The sequence below is a fragment of the Molothrus ater genome, chromosome 14, assembly GCF_012460135.2.
Source record: "Molothrus ater isolate BHLD 08-10-18 breed brown headed cowbird chromosome 14, BPBGC_Mater_1.1, whole genome shotgun sequence".
In the NCBI taxonomy this organism is placed as follows: Eukaryota; Metazoa; Chordata; class Aves; order Passeriformes; family Icteridae; genus Molothrus; species Molothrus ater.
The window spans coordinates 7,627,605-7,641,988 of NC_050491.2; the positions used below are offsets into that span (position 1 = coordinate 7,627,605).

A 14,384-nucleotide genomic window follows, 5' to 3' on the forward strand; every position below is an offset into this window, starting at 1 on the left:
GGCATCTGCTCCTTTGCAGTGGATGTCCGTGCTTGTAGTGACTGGTGCTGGCACTAAGGTTTAGTCAACAAACCGTGCTGGTGAGGCACAAGGAGGAGCAGGAGCAGCTCCCAGGCTCAGCTGTGGTGGTTCAGCAGGGCTCTCCAGGGCAGTCAGACAATGTTTTTAACACTGAAATGAGCTGTGTGTTCATAGCTGACTGTATGCTCTGCCTGACAGCTGCCTAGGAGTTGGTTGCTTGCACACAGCTTCTTTCTGGGAGCACACTTTGACCAACACCAATAGCAAAAGAGCATTATTAAGTCTGTTAAGCCTGAGTTGGCAGATTTTTTTTCTAGAATAGTAACAGATGGCAAATGCTGGTGGTACAGCTGCTAGGACTGAGAGAGGACGGATGTTGGTTTGTCATTTCAGTGGATGCTGGCAATAATTCATATTTATGTTTATACAGGGTCTTTCCTCTTTGAGAGCACTTTACAAACCAGGTGATAAATAATGGCCTGGAGTTAACGTGGGCTGGTAGAGCTCATCCCTGAGCCCATGTGGCCAGTGTGGGAGGGTAAACATAAGGGCATGGGCCTGTGCTTCTTACACAGCCTGGATGTGGATGGGGCAGCTGCTCTACGTAACATAGTGCCACTCAGCAGGGGTTTCAGGCAGAAAAGGAGGGCAAAGAGCTGGAATTCAGGGGGTGACACTGGTATCCAGGGTGTCAGGTGCTATTTTGGGTACATGGACTGACCTCTGGCTGTGTGGAGTTTTGTGTAGACTCTTCCCAAAGACATCTGTGTCCCACAAGAAGCTGCCTTAGGGTTGGGTAGCCAGCAGCCATGCTGTCCTTGTGGCAGCCTGGGCTCTGCAGATCACCTGGCTCTGGCAGAGGTGCTCAGGCTCCCTCTCACTCTGTGCAAGTTGGGGGGTGGCCCCAAGGCCCTCTTGACTCTGACACTTGCTCTCCATCAGCCTTGCTGGGATGTGCTGTGAAGGCAGGCAGGATTTCCAGGCCCATCTTTAATCCAAGCATTTGGAATTGATAGGAGAAGAAATCAGGATTTTTTGTGGATTGGCTCACTGTCTCATGGTGTTACTGAGGGTGATGAGTTTGGTGGATATAACAGTGAAATGACAGAAACTGGGGCTCATAAGCAGAAAGAGCACTTTTTAGCACTTTTGTATTTATTAGGAGCTGGATCAAGACCACCACTTACTCCTTCTCCATTACTAGCAGATTCAGTTGCCATAATTGCATTCAGGAAAAAGATCCCACTAGCAAGAGCTAAGTATAGAAATCAATAAGAATTGCAGCACTGTGGTTTTCCCTAATGCAAAGGGTCAGAACTTCCAGGAAAACACAGGAAGAAATCATTAAAAGGCACTTAAATGAACATTAAATGGTATTTTAGAAACTTGAAAAATGTTGAAGGTAGGTAAAATGTCAACTTTATATTATTTTTCCTTTCTTTATATTATATTCAGATCACCTTTTCAGGAAGGAGTGCCTGAGGTGAGCAGGATGTGTGAGGATTAATGGGTAACAACATTTGGAAACTTGCCAAATACAGTTTCCCTAGGATGGTGTAAAAGCTTCTTTTTCTTTATAAAGTATTTGAAATTCTGAGGATGGGGAAGTTGCTCTGCATTGGTACCAAAAGAGGGCTGACCACTTCTTAAGTGTTCAGAAGAAGATAGAATTTAATCATTTTTATTCATATGAGAGTGAATGTCCAGCTACCATTTGTGTAACAGCAAAAGAAAAATCCTCCCCTTTACATTGCTTCCAGTATAATGGTAAGTGATATAAGGAAGGATATGAAATCATGTTAACAGGGCTGTTCTCTAATTTCTAGCTCATTTCCACAGACTTCTGAGCTCAGCTAAGGCTGTGAATCTGGCTGATCTTAGCCAAATGAGACTTATGAATCTCTGGGGTGTGAACACTGCCAACTATTGCCCTTTTCTGCATTCAGTTAGAGTGGCTGAAGGCACGGCTCAAGTTTAGGCTCTAATTGTTTTGGCAGCAAAACAATTAGAAAGTCATGACTTAAAAGTCTAAAATCCAGTAAATCCAGTCCTTCACCTGGTAATGTAAACAATTCTTGAGCCATCAGCCATGATAATATATGGTGCATAACAAATGTAATTGCAGCCCTACAGGGCTGGTCCTTCCTTCTCCAGTGAATACTCTGAGGTTTTTCTCCTTCTCTCTCAGAGGTCCAGAGGGAAGGGCAGCTTTCACAGCTGAAATGATGTACTGATGAGAGGGCTCATGGAGTCAGGGGTGCCAAACCTACACCAAAGTGTAGGCTCACAACAAGGCAGAGGAGGAGGAGGAGGAGAGTTTGCTTTGTGGACTGCCTTGGCCTTGCTCTGTGCATCTGCAGGGCTGGCACAAGGCAGGAGCAGCTCTAAGTGCCCCCAGTTTTCCCATAGGGAATGATGCCAGCAAACCAGATAACAGTTGGTAGCCCATACCATACTGCTATTTTCTGGCTTTGTGGTTGTGCTGAGAGATCTCAAAGGACTGTTTTCAGGAGTTAAATTATTCTGGAGTTTAATGCATTTTTTAGGACTTTCATAATGTCCTTAAATTGGATGTTTCCACATTGTCTAATCTTATATCCTAAGAATGCTGTGGGTTGGCAATACCTCCTGCCCTTTTCGTTATTATCCTGTGTATCATTTTATGCAGCACAGTCAGGATTTGAGAGCAGCTGACAGCCCAACTGCACTGTCTGTTTAACTGCAGGAAACCACACTTTATCCCTGTCTGAATGCTAATGGAGTAATGATAGCAGATAATTAATTGAATGCCTTTTCCTTTCTTTTGTTTATTCCTCTCTTTGAATATACTCCCTAAATACACAAATAAAATCCTCAATTAAAATTTATGGATTAATGAATTGAACAACAAATTTTTTTTCTTTTTTTTTTTTTTTCTTTCTGCCTGGATCTCAGTGAGAATTTTGCTGATTTTCACTTGTGCTCCCCTGTCAAACATTTTCAGTTGTCATAATGGGTAAGTATACACTGGGCTGTCATGTGGGTACATCAATGTATCAGTGCTTATCAGAATGGTGGAAAGACATGACAACAGTCTGGGATTCCTCCTGTGTCATTGTGTGTGGTGTGGAAGCCAGGAGCTTGTAAGGATCAGTGCAATGGGTCCCAATCCTCTACAGAAGGATCATTCTTAATGCACTTTGATGGGATAAATATTGTCCACCCAGGAATGACCCTTTAGAGTTTGTGATGTAAGAAATGCTTGTCAGAGTGAGGGCTGCAGGCTCAGCATCCCCCAACACCACAGCATGGTCATCCACTTAATTACAGCAGTACATGATCAGCATGATGCACATGCTCAGTGGTATCTTTATGTCATAAAAAGAAGAAAATTGATCTGAAAGCGTTTCCTATGAACTGCCACTTAGCAGAACTGAGCACACACTTTACATCTGCAGGCTGGAGGTTAGTGACCTACAAGCTATCACACAGCAAGTGGCAGGTAAAAACAAACAGGAAAAAGAGGCCATCACGGCTAATAAAGAGTCTTGCTGCATGCTGAATAAAGCTTTTTATGACTTTATTTTTTTGCTTGAAGCAAATAGTACATTTTGTTTCTGTTTTGCAGTGAGCATAAGCTTTGGAAGGTTAAACAGAGTATTAGATTATGGTAAGTGGTCATCAGAGGCTTGCTTTACAGTCATGGCCTGTTAAATTGTTTACTGAACCTCATTATATATATGTCTCTGATGTGTGTCTTAAATCCCATTGATCTGGAAGACCTGAGTCTGTTGATTTTTTCGTAAAGCCTGAATGAACAAACATAAAATTTAAGATTCTCTTTATTATAAGCTGTGGTTTATAGTATAATTATAGTAGTAAGAAGTCACTGCAAACATACCAGTTGCATCAATAAACTTCCAGAATTTTGTTTAATATCTTCACTGATGATCTGGATGAGAGGATTGAGTCCACCATCAGTAAAGTTGCAGATGGCACCAAGCTGGGAGCATGTGTTGATCTATTGGAGGGCAGGAGGGCTCTGCAAAGGGACCTAGACAGGCTGGATGGATGGGCCAAGTCCAACAACATGAAGTTTAATTAGTCCAAGTGCCAAGTCCTGCACTTTGGCCACAACAACCCCTGCAGTGCTACAGTCTGGGAACAGAGTGGCTGGACAATGCCCAGGTAAAAAGGGACCTGGGTGTGCTGGACAACCAACTGAACATGAGCCAGCAGTGTGCCCAGGTGGCCAGAAAGACCAATGGCTCCTGGCCTGTGTCAGGAAGTGTGGCCAGCAGGCACAGAGAGGCCATTCTCCCCCTGTTCTCCGCACTGGAGTGCTGTGTCCAGCTCTGGCCCCTCAGTTTAGGAAGGAGGTTGGGACACTTGAGCGCATCCAGAGAAGGGCAACAAGGCTGGTGAGGGGCTGGGAACACAAACACTGTGAGAAACCACTGAAAGGGAGCTGGGGGTCTCCAGCCTGGAGAAGAGGAGACTCAGGGGTGACCTCATCACTCTCTACAACTCCCTGAAGGGGGGTTGTAGTTAGGTGGGGTTGGTCTCTTTCTCCAGGCAGCACTGACAGAATGAGAGGACACAGCCTTAATATGTGCCAAGGGAAGTTTAGGTTAGATGTCAGAAGGAAATTCTTCACTGAAAGAGTGATTGTGTGCTGGAATCAACTGCTCAGGGAGGTGGTGGAGTCACCGTCCCTGGAGGTGTTTAAAAAAAGACGGGACATGGCACTCAGTGCCTCCTAACACCAGGAGGTATTAGGTCATAGGCTAGAATAGATGATCTTAAAGGCCTTTTCCAACCTAGCTCATTCTGTGATTCTGTTATTCTGTAATTCTGTTATTGTGTATCTTAGCACATTTTTATAAATACAGGTTTTTAGTCCTGCTTTTCTACAGCTGTCGGTTAATCTGGCAGAAGCTGGACAGAGGACCAGGGTCTGATCTCACTGCTGGGAAGAGGATGGAACAGCAAGGTGACCAGTCATGCAGTGAGCCCCATGGCACTCATCCATTGTGCTCATGGGTCAGCTTCTCACTTGCTGCCTCTGAAGCTGTTGTGTGGGGTTTTGTTTGCCTCAAAATGCTGTGCTGGGCACTGGCTATTTGGGAGCAACTCAAATCCCTGAACAGAGAGGGGGGAGGAAGCAGCATCCTGGACAGCAGGCTTACCTGGAGTTAGACTGTTCCAGGTGAGCAGAAGTTGATCCACAACCGTGTTTCTGCTTTGCTGCAAATCCTGTCACTCAGGACAGTTCAGTTTCAGCACTGGGTGTACAGGTAACAGTGCTAACTTCAGGTTGCATTGAGCATCTCTCTTGTTCACCTGAAGGAAACAGATTTGTTGTTCTGTAATACTTCAGCAACGAATGTAAAAGAACTTCATTATGAACAACAAAGAAACAAAAGGTTTGGATGTTTGGACATTTTGAGATGTACAAAAAAGTGACAACTTTCAGAAAAATATTTTATCTCTTCTCCCCCCTCAACTTTTAACTCTGGTTCTAGGTTCAGGATATGCAAAACCACAGCCTGTAAAGGACAGCCCACAGCTGCTGTGTGGGAAAAACAGGGAGAGGCTGGATCTGTGCAACAGGAGCTTGGGCACCAGGGGATTTCCAACAGCCTCTTGAGGCAGGCAGTGCCAGTGACCCTGGTGTTTGCACAGTGATGCTCAGTTAAGCTCTGTAGAACGATACCTGTTTGGATGAGTCAGGTGCTGTTGGGGCAGCCTGCCAGTAAAGACTTTTACGTATGTGGTTTATTGATTTGCAGAATTCATTGAGGTATTTCCACATTTCCTAGAACCAGGGCTTGACAATATGTCCTCAGATAACCTGTGTTGTTGGATAATCCAGGCAGAATGAGAGGTAGGGCCGGGGAATTGCTGGAGTACAGGAGCAGACTGCTGGAGTGGGCAGAAATAGGTTTATGGGAGCAGAGGGAGAACTCAAAGAAGTGCTAAGGCACGAGATGTTCTGGGATAAATTCCCTTTTGCATCACTTGCACATGCCTGTATCTGCTCTGCAGCTGGGCTTCAGGTTTCTTGGAGTTGTTGTTTTTTTCCCCTAAGCAATTGTGGAATACACTGTGAACAGTGTGTTGTACCTCTATAATTTGTAGCTTTGTGTTGGACTTCTGTAATGTAAAAGAATTTGTAATTTCTCTGAAAATGGGGAGAAGTCTGTGTTACCAGTGTTACACTTGCCTTTCTCCCCCATTTCTGCCTCTTCATGTATGACTCTGTAACTGGGGGGTGGAGCACAGTGGCACATGAGCCAGTTTATAATAAGTAGAAATTAAAAAAGGGATGGAAAATGTGAAAGCTAATAAGGAAATATAGTCACATGCCAACAAAGAGAAAAAGATTAATCTGAAAATATTGTTGCAGAAGCAGATAAATTTAAATTGGAGATAAAGCCCTACTGGTATTATTTATGGGCAAGGCTCCTTTGTTTTATAGTGGGAAAATGTAAAAAAAGCAGTACTGGGGATCATTGGCAGGAGACTGCTGTTTACCTTTTCTAAAAGCCACAACATATTAGATGGCTTCCCATTCCACAGTGTCTTTGGGAAGGGGGGTCCAACCTCATCCTACAGAGGGGAGGACACAAGCTGTTGGGGCAGGGCTCGGCACACAGTGGTCTCACAGCAAACCAGGGACTGCAAGGCTAAAGCAATGTTTAACTCAGACTACTCCTGTTTTAATAATTAGCCAATAGCCAGTTCCCATACTTTGAAGGGCATGTTCTGCTTTGGTGGCATGCAACATGCCCCCTCTTTTCAGTACTCAGCCATTAAAAATGCACTGATTTCCAGGACTGACCTGCAAGTGGCTGTTTTATGGGTCTGCCTTGCCCCTTCATGTCACCAGAAGAAAAGGATGAAGTTGAGCACATTCCCACCTAAACTGGGAGATGGGTTTGTTTCTGTGAATGAAGTGAACCCTTCTGGCTGTATTTCCAGCCACCCAGCACCCTCCTGGGCCATAGGTCTGGTGGGTAGGAGAGGTGAGACTGCGCCATTGAAGGTACAGAGCAGGGCAGGTTTGCTCCCTGAGTGGAGGAGATGATTATTTTCTTGATAAAACCATCTCATTTTCTCCCTGCGAGGAAGTTGTGTCAAAATAGTACACACAATACTGTGCTCTTGGATTGAATCCAAGCTATGAAGTTCATCCTGTGAATATAATTTCTATAGATTTTTTCTTTATATTTTTACTTTCAAATATTCAAGTTGGTTAAGAAAGACCAACAGAAATGGCTGATTTCTTCCAGCAGCTAGCAGTGAAGTAAGATAGTAATTTCCCCTATGATTTTCTAAGCTTTGGATTGAATCCATGGATGTGGTGTTTTAAGTAGGGAATATTCAGCTTTGTTCTGCTCTGCCTAGTTCAGAACTGGACGTTGAATGTGTCTCTTTCATGCCCAGCAAAGACAGAGACTTGCTTTCTAGCTGCTTGTGTATGAATGTGTATCCAAGTTGGACAGGTCTGGTGAAGAGGGAGAGTTGTGGTCCAGTTAGTGGAGTCTGTCTCCAGTATCCTCTGGAAGTCTCCTAAACTGGATAGCTGATCCCTCTCTGTCTCTGTTTCACTCTCTTGAAAATTGTTTTAGAAAAGGAAATTCTGGTGCTGGGGTCACATTTTCTTTTTGTTGAAGTGCGTGTTTTTGATTGAGTGAATAAAAGTTTTGCTGCAGAAGAGCATTCCCTCTCTGGGGTGCCTGCAGCCTCACTAAGCCTGGCCACAGTTGGTTCTGCCCTTGAAAATGGGCATAAATGGAATTAATTATATGGGGAACCAGGTTCAGTAACTGCATTTTAAAAGGCTCTCAGTAAGTTATTAAATCAGCAAGAAAGCAGCACTGAGGCCCAGCAGATGCAGAAGCTGTGTGCTCTGGTAAACCTGTGTACGTAAAATTTCTCTAAAAAGATTTTAGCACTTCACATGACCTCTGCTAATACTTATTTTGAAGTGACAGTCTGTGTCAGCTGCCTCAGCTGCACACTGCCGGGGGCTGTTCTCCAGTCTGGACTGCTTTCTGGTCAGCATGAAGTGCCCTGATACAAGCTGTTGACTTGTCCTGATAGTTTTTGTTGGCACAAACATAGCCATGACCCAACTGCAATGGCAACGCAGCCATGCTTTCCAACAGCCCTTGCATGTTTTTTCCAAATGCTAAAGCCTGTGACCTGGTTGAATCGAGATGTAAGAAAGTCCTTTCAGGGATACTACACAAAAATACCTCTTTTTAGTAATTTTAAAAATAGATATCTACTCCACTAGACAGCAGGATATGAGGGCTTGAAGAGGAGGTGTAGGTGTGATCAGTTGGATGGGATGTTGCCTGTATCACATAGGAGCACAGGTCTTCACACCTCAAATGTGTTACATACAACTGTATTCTCTATATATATTCTCTCTATGTGTATATATATTTGCTGTCTAGTAATATTTTTCTTCCCACTGCTGCAGCTACACCTGAAAGTTGCAGAGTTAGGAAAACCAACTGTTTTCTCTAGCATGATGTCCTCTAAGTGAAGTGAAGTGTTGAGCTCCTGCTGAAATGACACTCTCTGTGGTCATCAAAATGCTGAGTATTGACAGGTGTCCTTTTCAACATTATAGCTAGTCCTGTAGTTACACCAGTTCCCACAAGACCTCGGGGTCCTTTTCTTAATGCAATCCTCTATGCTGACTGGCAAGCTGAACAGAAAGGCTTTTTGCCTCCCTGAAAATACACCAGACTCATGAAATGAGCAGCAAGTGCTGTTAGAAGGTCACTGATCACCCAAGTCATTGGAGGCTGCTCCTCACAGTGGAGCTGTCAGGTGTTGTCCCACACAATACAGCATTTTCAATTCAATAAGGCTTAAATTATTTTATACTTGCTGAGACTCTCAACTCTCTGGTGTAGAGCCTAAATGAACAAGCTTCAGCGCATACTCTGCAGAGATGACTGACTGCAGCTTATTAATCACATTCTCTGCCCAGGACCAGACAGTGAAAAAATGACTGGCCTTCCATATTGAACTGGACAATTTTAACATTAAAAAGACAGGAAAATATGCCAAATAAGATAAGCACATCAAGGCTGCCTGCACCATGATTCCTTGAAAAACACACAATTATTAGCATGAACAGTGCAGAAATTCTGGTGAATGCATACCTGCTTACATGCAAAAGAACAAAAGAGACTTTTCCTGTGCAACTGCTGTCAGTGAAATGAATACACCACATAACCTGCCTACCATACTCCTTTGGCCCATGACGGTCAGAGAGAGTCAAGGTGGCTGGTTAACAAGGAGAACAAAATCCTTCTCTCCTACACAACTTAGAGGACCACAGGTACCTGACTCCCAGCTGTAGCCAAGTTAAAGGTAACACTTTTAGTGCAGACTGTTCCTAAGAAGGAACGTGCAGGTCAATCATGCCTAGTTACTCTCCATTGCTGTCACTAGTACAGCAAAGTCTTATTTTCTAGGGTTTCACATTCCAAATGGACAGTAGAGTGAAGCCCATCAGAGGACTTAGGCCTAAAGAGGAGTTTGGAATTGCAAGTTGTCCATCTGGACCTACACTAACCTCTTGTGGTCTCTTCTTTTTTGTAGGCAACATCTTTGTTGTCAGCTTGTCTGTTGCAGACCTCGTGGTTGCAGTTTATCCATACCCCCTGATCTTAAGTGCCATCTTCCACAATGGATGGACCATGGGAAATGTCCACTGCCAGATAAGTGGGTTCCTGATGGGCTTGAGTGTCATCGGGTCCATTTTCAACATCACGGCGATCGCGATCAACCGCTACTGCTACATCTGCCACAGCCTTCGGTACGACAAGCTCTTCAACCTGAAGAACACCTGCTGCTATCTCTGCCTCACCTGGACACTCACAGTGGTGGCAATTGTGCCAAACTTCTTTGTTGGCTCCCTGCAGTATGACCCCCGGATTTACTCCTGCACCTTTGCCCAGACGGTGAGCACGTCGTACACCATCACAGTGGTGGTGGTTCACTTCATCGTCCCACTCTCTGTCGTGACCTTTTGCTACCTACGGATCTGGATCTTGGTGATTCAGGTCAAACACCGGGTGAGGCAAGACTGCAAGCAGAAACTCAGGGCGGCTGACATCCGAAACTTCTTGACTATGTTTGTGGTTTTTGTCCTTTTTGCTGTGTGCTGGGGACCATTAAACTTTATTGGCCTTGCTGTTTCAATTAATCCTTCAAAAGTGCAGCCACACATTCCAGAATGGCTTTTTGTCCTGAGCTATTTTATGGCCTATTTTAACAGCTGCCTCAATGCTGTGATCTATGGGCTTCTTAACCAGAATTTTCGGAAGGAATACAAAAGGATATTGCTGACACTGTGGACTCCCAGGCTGCTGTTCATTGATGTGTCCAAGGGTGGGACAGAAGGGATGAAAAGCAAGCATTCTCCAGCCATAACAACCAACAACAACCATGCTGAAATACACCTATGAGTCAGGACTACTATTTATTCTGGATTACAGTTGTGTATATAATATATAAGAGCCTTTCTAGCTGTGTGCATTGCACAGCTGGTGTTGCCCTCATGCAAGGAAGGAGTCTGCAACCTTTCATGCTTAGCTTATTGCTGTGACATCAAGGCTTTGAATAAGGATTTCCAGAACGGAAATAACTGATTTTTTTTTTTTAATATGTCATCTTTCACTGTGTGCCTAATTAATCGGTTTGGTTGCTTTTGCCACAAGCATGCCAATACCCGAAAAGGGAAGTGTTCAGAGTGCATGGAGAAATGCAGTTATGCTTGAAATGCAACCTTCAAGAGGCAGCAAAATTGCCATTTATCACACACAAACCTTTCTCCCCTCCCTCTGAATTCTATTTTTCTAGCATTAACTTAACCTGAACTGTATCAAACAAAGTGTAAACTGCATGGCTTTTTACATTATAGATAAGTAACCGTATTAGCCAGCAGGTGTATGTTTGGGCATGCTGTGTGTTTTTCTTTTCTCTTAAGGTTTAGGAGCTAGCCTGGGCTAGATGTGAGGCAGGCAGAAGCCAGACCAGTGTGTGTCTGATGCACTCATTTTAATTGAGTATCTACAGACATTAAGTACCCCTGCACTCTCCTTCCCAGGCCATGAGTAAGTATATGACATATGACATAATCTAATTGCAGTAAGATACTTGGAGCCTGATTCTAATTTAGGCAGTATCCTATCATGGCCAGCAGTCATTCCAAACATCTTCAAAAGTCACTGCTACATGAACATCACAATAAAAAAGATGAACATAGCACAGTCCCATCTGTGTAACTCGGATTGAGACTTTTATGTACAATTTACACTTGTAGACAAAGGCAGAAGGGGAAGGCAGTGTTGTTACAAAAATCCCTCTTTTTGCCCATCACAGAACATGAATTTGCTGATTGGAGAAAAAGTGGAGGTTATTTTCCCATTTTATTCACGTACAGAACTGTAATTAACTCACAGAGTGGGGAGACAAAAGCTGCTTAAGCATAATTATGCATCAGTTCTGTTTGAGCCTGGACTGTGCTATCTGTATCACTGGAAACAATGTCATGAAGTTCTGGGGAGGCCAGTATCACATTAGACATAAGCACATGGGTGAAGATAAGGCTGTTTCTTTAATGGAGTATGAAAGGGGTGTGTGTGTGATGGCAGCTGTCTGTAGATAGGACTTCTTTGTTTCCTTAGCTTCATTGTGAATTCATCTCTTTATGGCTTTAAATGTGGATCCTGCTTTGAAACAACCCCCTAAAATGAACAGGTAAGACTCCCCTGGTGCAACTCTACCTTCAGGTTGTCACCCCTGCCTTGATGCCGGTGTGCTGAGGGGCACAGCAGGGAGAGGGGCAGGTCTGAGCCCTGGGGGTCTAAGGAGGACAAGCAGGCAGCCCTGCCCCTGGTCAAGGACTGCAGTCTTCTCTCTTTGGTTCTAGTCAAGGCAGGACTAGTTCCCAGCACTGAGACCAGACTTCATAGGCTCCTGGAGATGGAGGTATGTAGGATTTCCCCAAAGCCTGAGCAGGCAGTGTGCCTAATCCTTAGTGAAAATAATAAGCCATTTGTGCACTGCTTTCTGAAACCAACTTGCTGCTGATTGTCCCTTCTGATGATTTTTCTTGGGGGGAGAGGAATTGAGAGAAATTAAGGCTCTTTCTGAAGTGGGCCAAGGAACTTTGCATGCTGCATTGCCTCCATGAGGACTGAGTGTCTCTGCTGCTCTGTTGCCATGTCAAGGTCACTGCAGTAACAGGGGGGCTCTGCATTAATAGGGTGCCCTGGCACTTAGAAAGTTTCAAACTTGAACATCTCAGCCACTTCAGATGAATGTTGTTTTAAAATGCACTGCAGCCAGCCTCCCATAATAGGAATCAAACTGAGTTCTGTTTTGGCCTCTTAATCTGTCTCAGCATGGCCAAATAAAGGTATTTTGACCCTCAGAAATAACTGTTGTCTGTTCGCCTTCCAGAAAAACCACCCTGGATGAATTCACACCATTCCATGCAAGCAAAATAATTTTGAGTTAAGCTTGGATAAGAAAAGCACTGAGGGCACATAACTGTAGGGAGTGTTTGTCCCATCACGCCTGGGAGATGTCCCGTGTTCCATGACTAGTCTTCAAAGTCATTTGCAATTAGCCACAACAGTGTTAGTTAGAATCACATTAGCAAATAATTTGAAGCATCTAGTGCCAATTGAAATATTCTGCTTTAAGACAATTGTGAAGAATCTTGTGCAAGTTTGCCAAATATCTCAAATACCCCAAAGCTGGAGATTCATCTTAGGATTCTTGTCTTTTTAACTGAATGTTCAATGGAGGAAATGTGGGGGGTTTTTTATTATTATTTTATTCCTTAAGCTTGTATTTGCACTATTTCCTATTCAGGCTCCAAAGTTAACAGCCAGCAAGTATTTGAACCAAACCAAGTCCAAAGAGGTCCTGAACAGGCAAGCTGTGAGAGTCCCTTCTCCACCTGGCAGGAATGGGAGCAGCAGGAGCACGATAGGGCATCTCCCCGGGACTCACTGAGTCACCACTCAACCAAACTATGCAAAACGATCTGCTCCTCTTCTGCCACAGGCTCTGAGCCCAGCTGCTGCCCAGATCTCTGCAGGGGCCAGGCAGAGTACCTGCTGTGCTGGGGTGGGTCTGAGCAGCTGCCTGCAGCGCAGACCCCGCAGGCTGGGGGTGGCTCTGGCAGCACAGGGAGCACAGCCCTGGCACGACCTGTTCCGAAGGGCTCTGGGTGTCCCAGGGAGGCGCCAGGGCTGGGCTGGTTCAGCCACCATGGTTGGAGGCTTGAGCTGAGTCCTGCTGGAGCTGAGGTTTGCAATATGAACCATGGGAAGCAGGGAATGTAGCCTCAAACAGGAAACACTGTGCTGTTTGTTTGCACTTTGAGAGAGGCAGCGCTTAGGATAGGATGGAGTTTTATATTGACTTACTTTAAAACTACCCAAGCAGCTCCTTATTTTTATGTTAGGAAATGGTTAACAGGGTACAGAGAGTTTATTTTTGTTAGCATTTGTTTACAGAAAAAGGAAAGTGTGTTTTAGCTGAGAATTATGAGCAGTGTCACAGTTTCCCTATGGGAATCTAGCTTTAGTCCAAATTTGAGATTTCAGTGAGATCCTACAATTTTAATTGCATTCTGCCAGTTCCACCTGTTGCATATCTGGCCTTAAGTCTCATTGAGATCTCATACAAACTAATTTCAAATCACTTGCTCTGGGTTTGATATGGTGTGTTGAATACCTGTTCTAGTCCCAAGCTCTAAAATTGTTGTGGTGGAAACTTATGGAGAGGCAGTATTGCCTAATATTGAAGAAAGATTAATCTCTTGTCACAAAGAAATATTTTTGGATGTTGCTAATGAATGTTGTTTCATCAATTTAAGAAGAATGTAACCAATATATTTATATATAAATGTATATTGTATATGCTGTTTCCATTTTAATGTTTAATTGAGAATCCTTCAGTATACTTTCCTATTGCCATTTTTGTTCATAAAATAGATTAATTCCCTTTACCTGTTAAAAATGTAATAAATCTGCCATTGGACTACTTACTGATTTTTTTTCTCCACTAGCAGTTACTTTTTAATAAATATTTGGAACATCAGCTTGAGTTTTGTTGACTCCCAGAAAGCAGATTGAATTGACAACCGTGTTTGAGTTCGCACATATCTCAGCAGCCCCACTTGGACCTGGAGGTGAATGACCCAGGGCATCTGAGACATCTCCTTGGATCCACATGTTTTCTTCCACTTGTCTTTGAGCCAGCTGCCTGATGCACTCTGGCCTTCCTCATCAGGGAAGAAACTTTCTCCACACAGCCATTGCTCTTCTCACTGT

General features: G+C 44.0%; 1 protein-coding gene across 1 annotated transcript in view; it reads left to right on the forward strand.

Moving 5' to 3' along the window:
- GPR50 (G protein-coupled receptor 50) overlaps window positions 1-14,151 on the forward strand; it is a 42,920-nt gene extending 28,769 nt beyond the window's left edge. Inside the window, exon 2 of the mRNA XM_036402393.1 lies at window positions 9,631-14,151. Coding sequence (XP_036258286.1) covers window positions 9,631-10,499 — 869 coding nt within the window. The 3' untranslated portion in view covers window positions 10,500-14,151. The remainder of the gene's footprint in view (window positions 1-9,630) is intronic.
- Window positions 14,152-14,384: the final 233 nt, after the last annotated feature.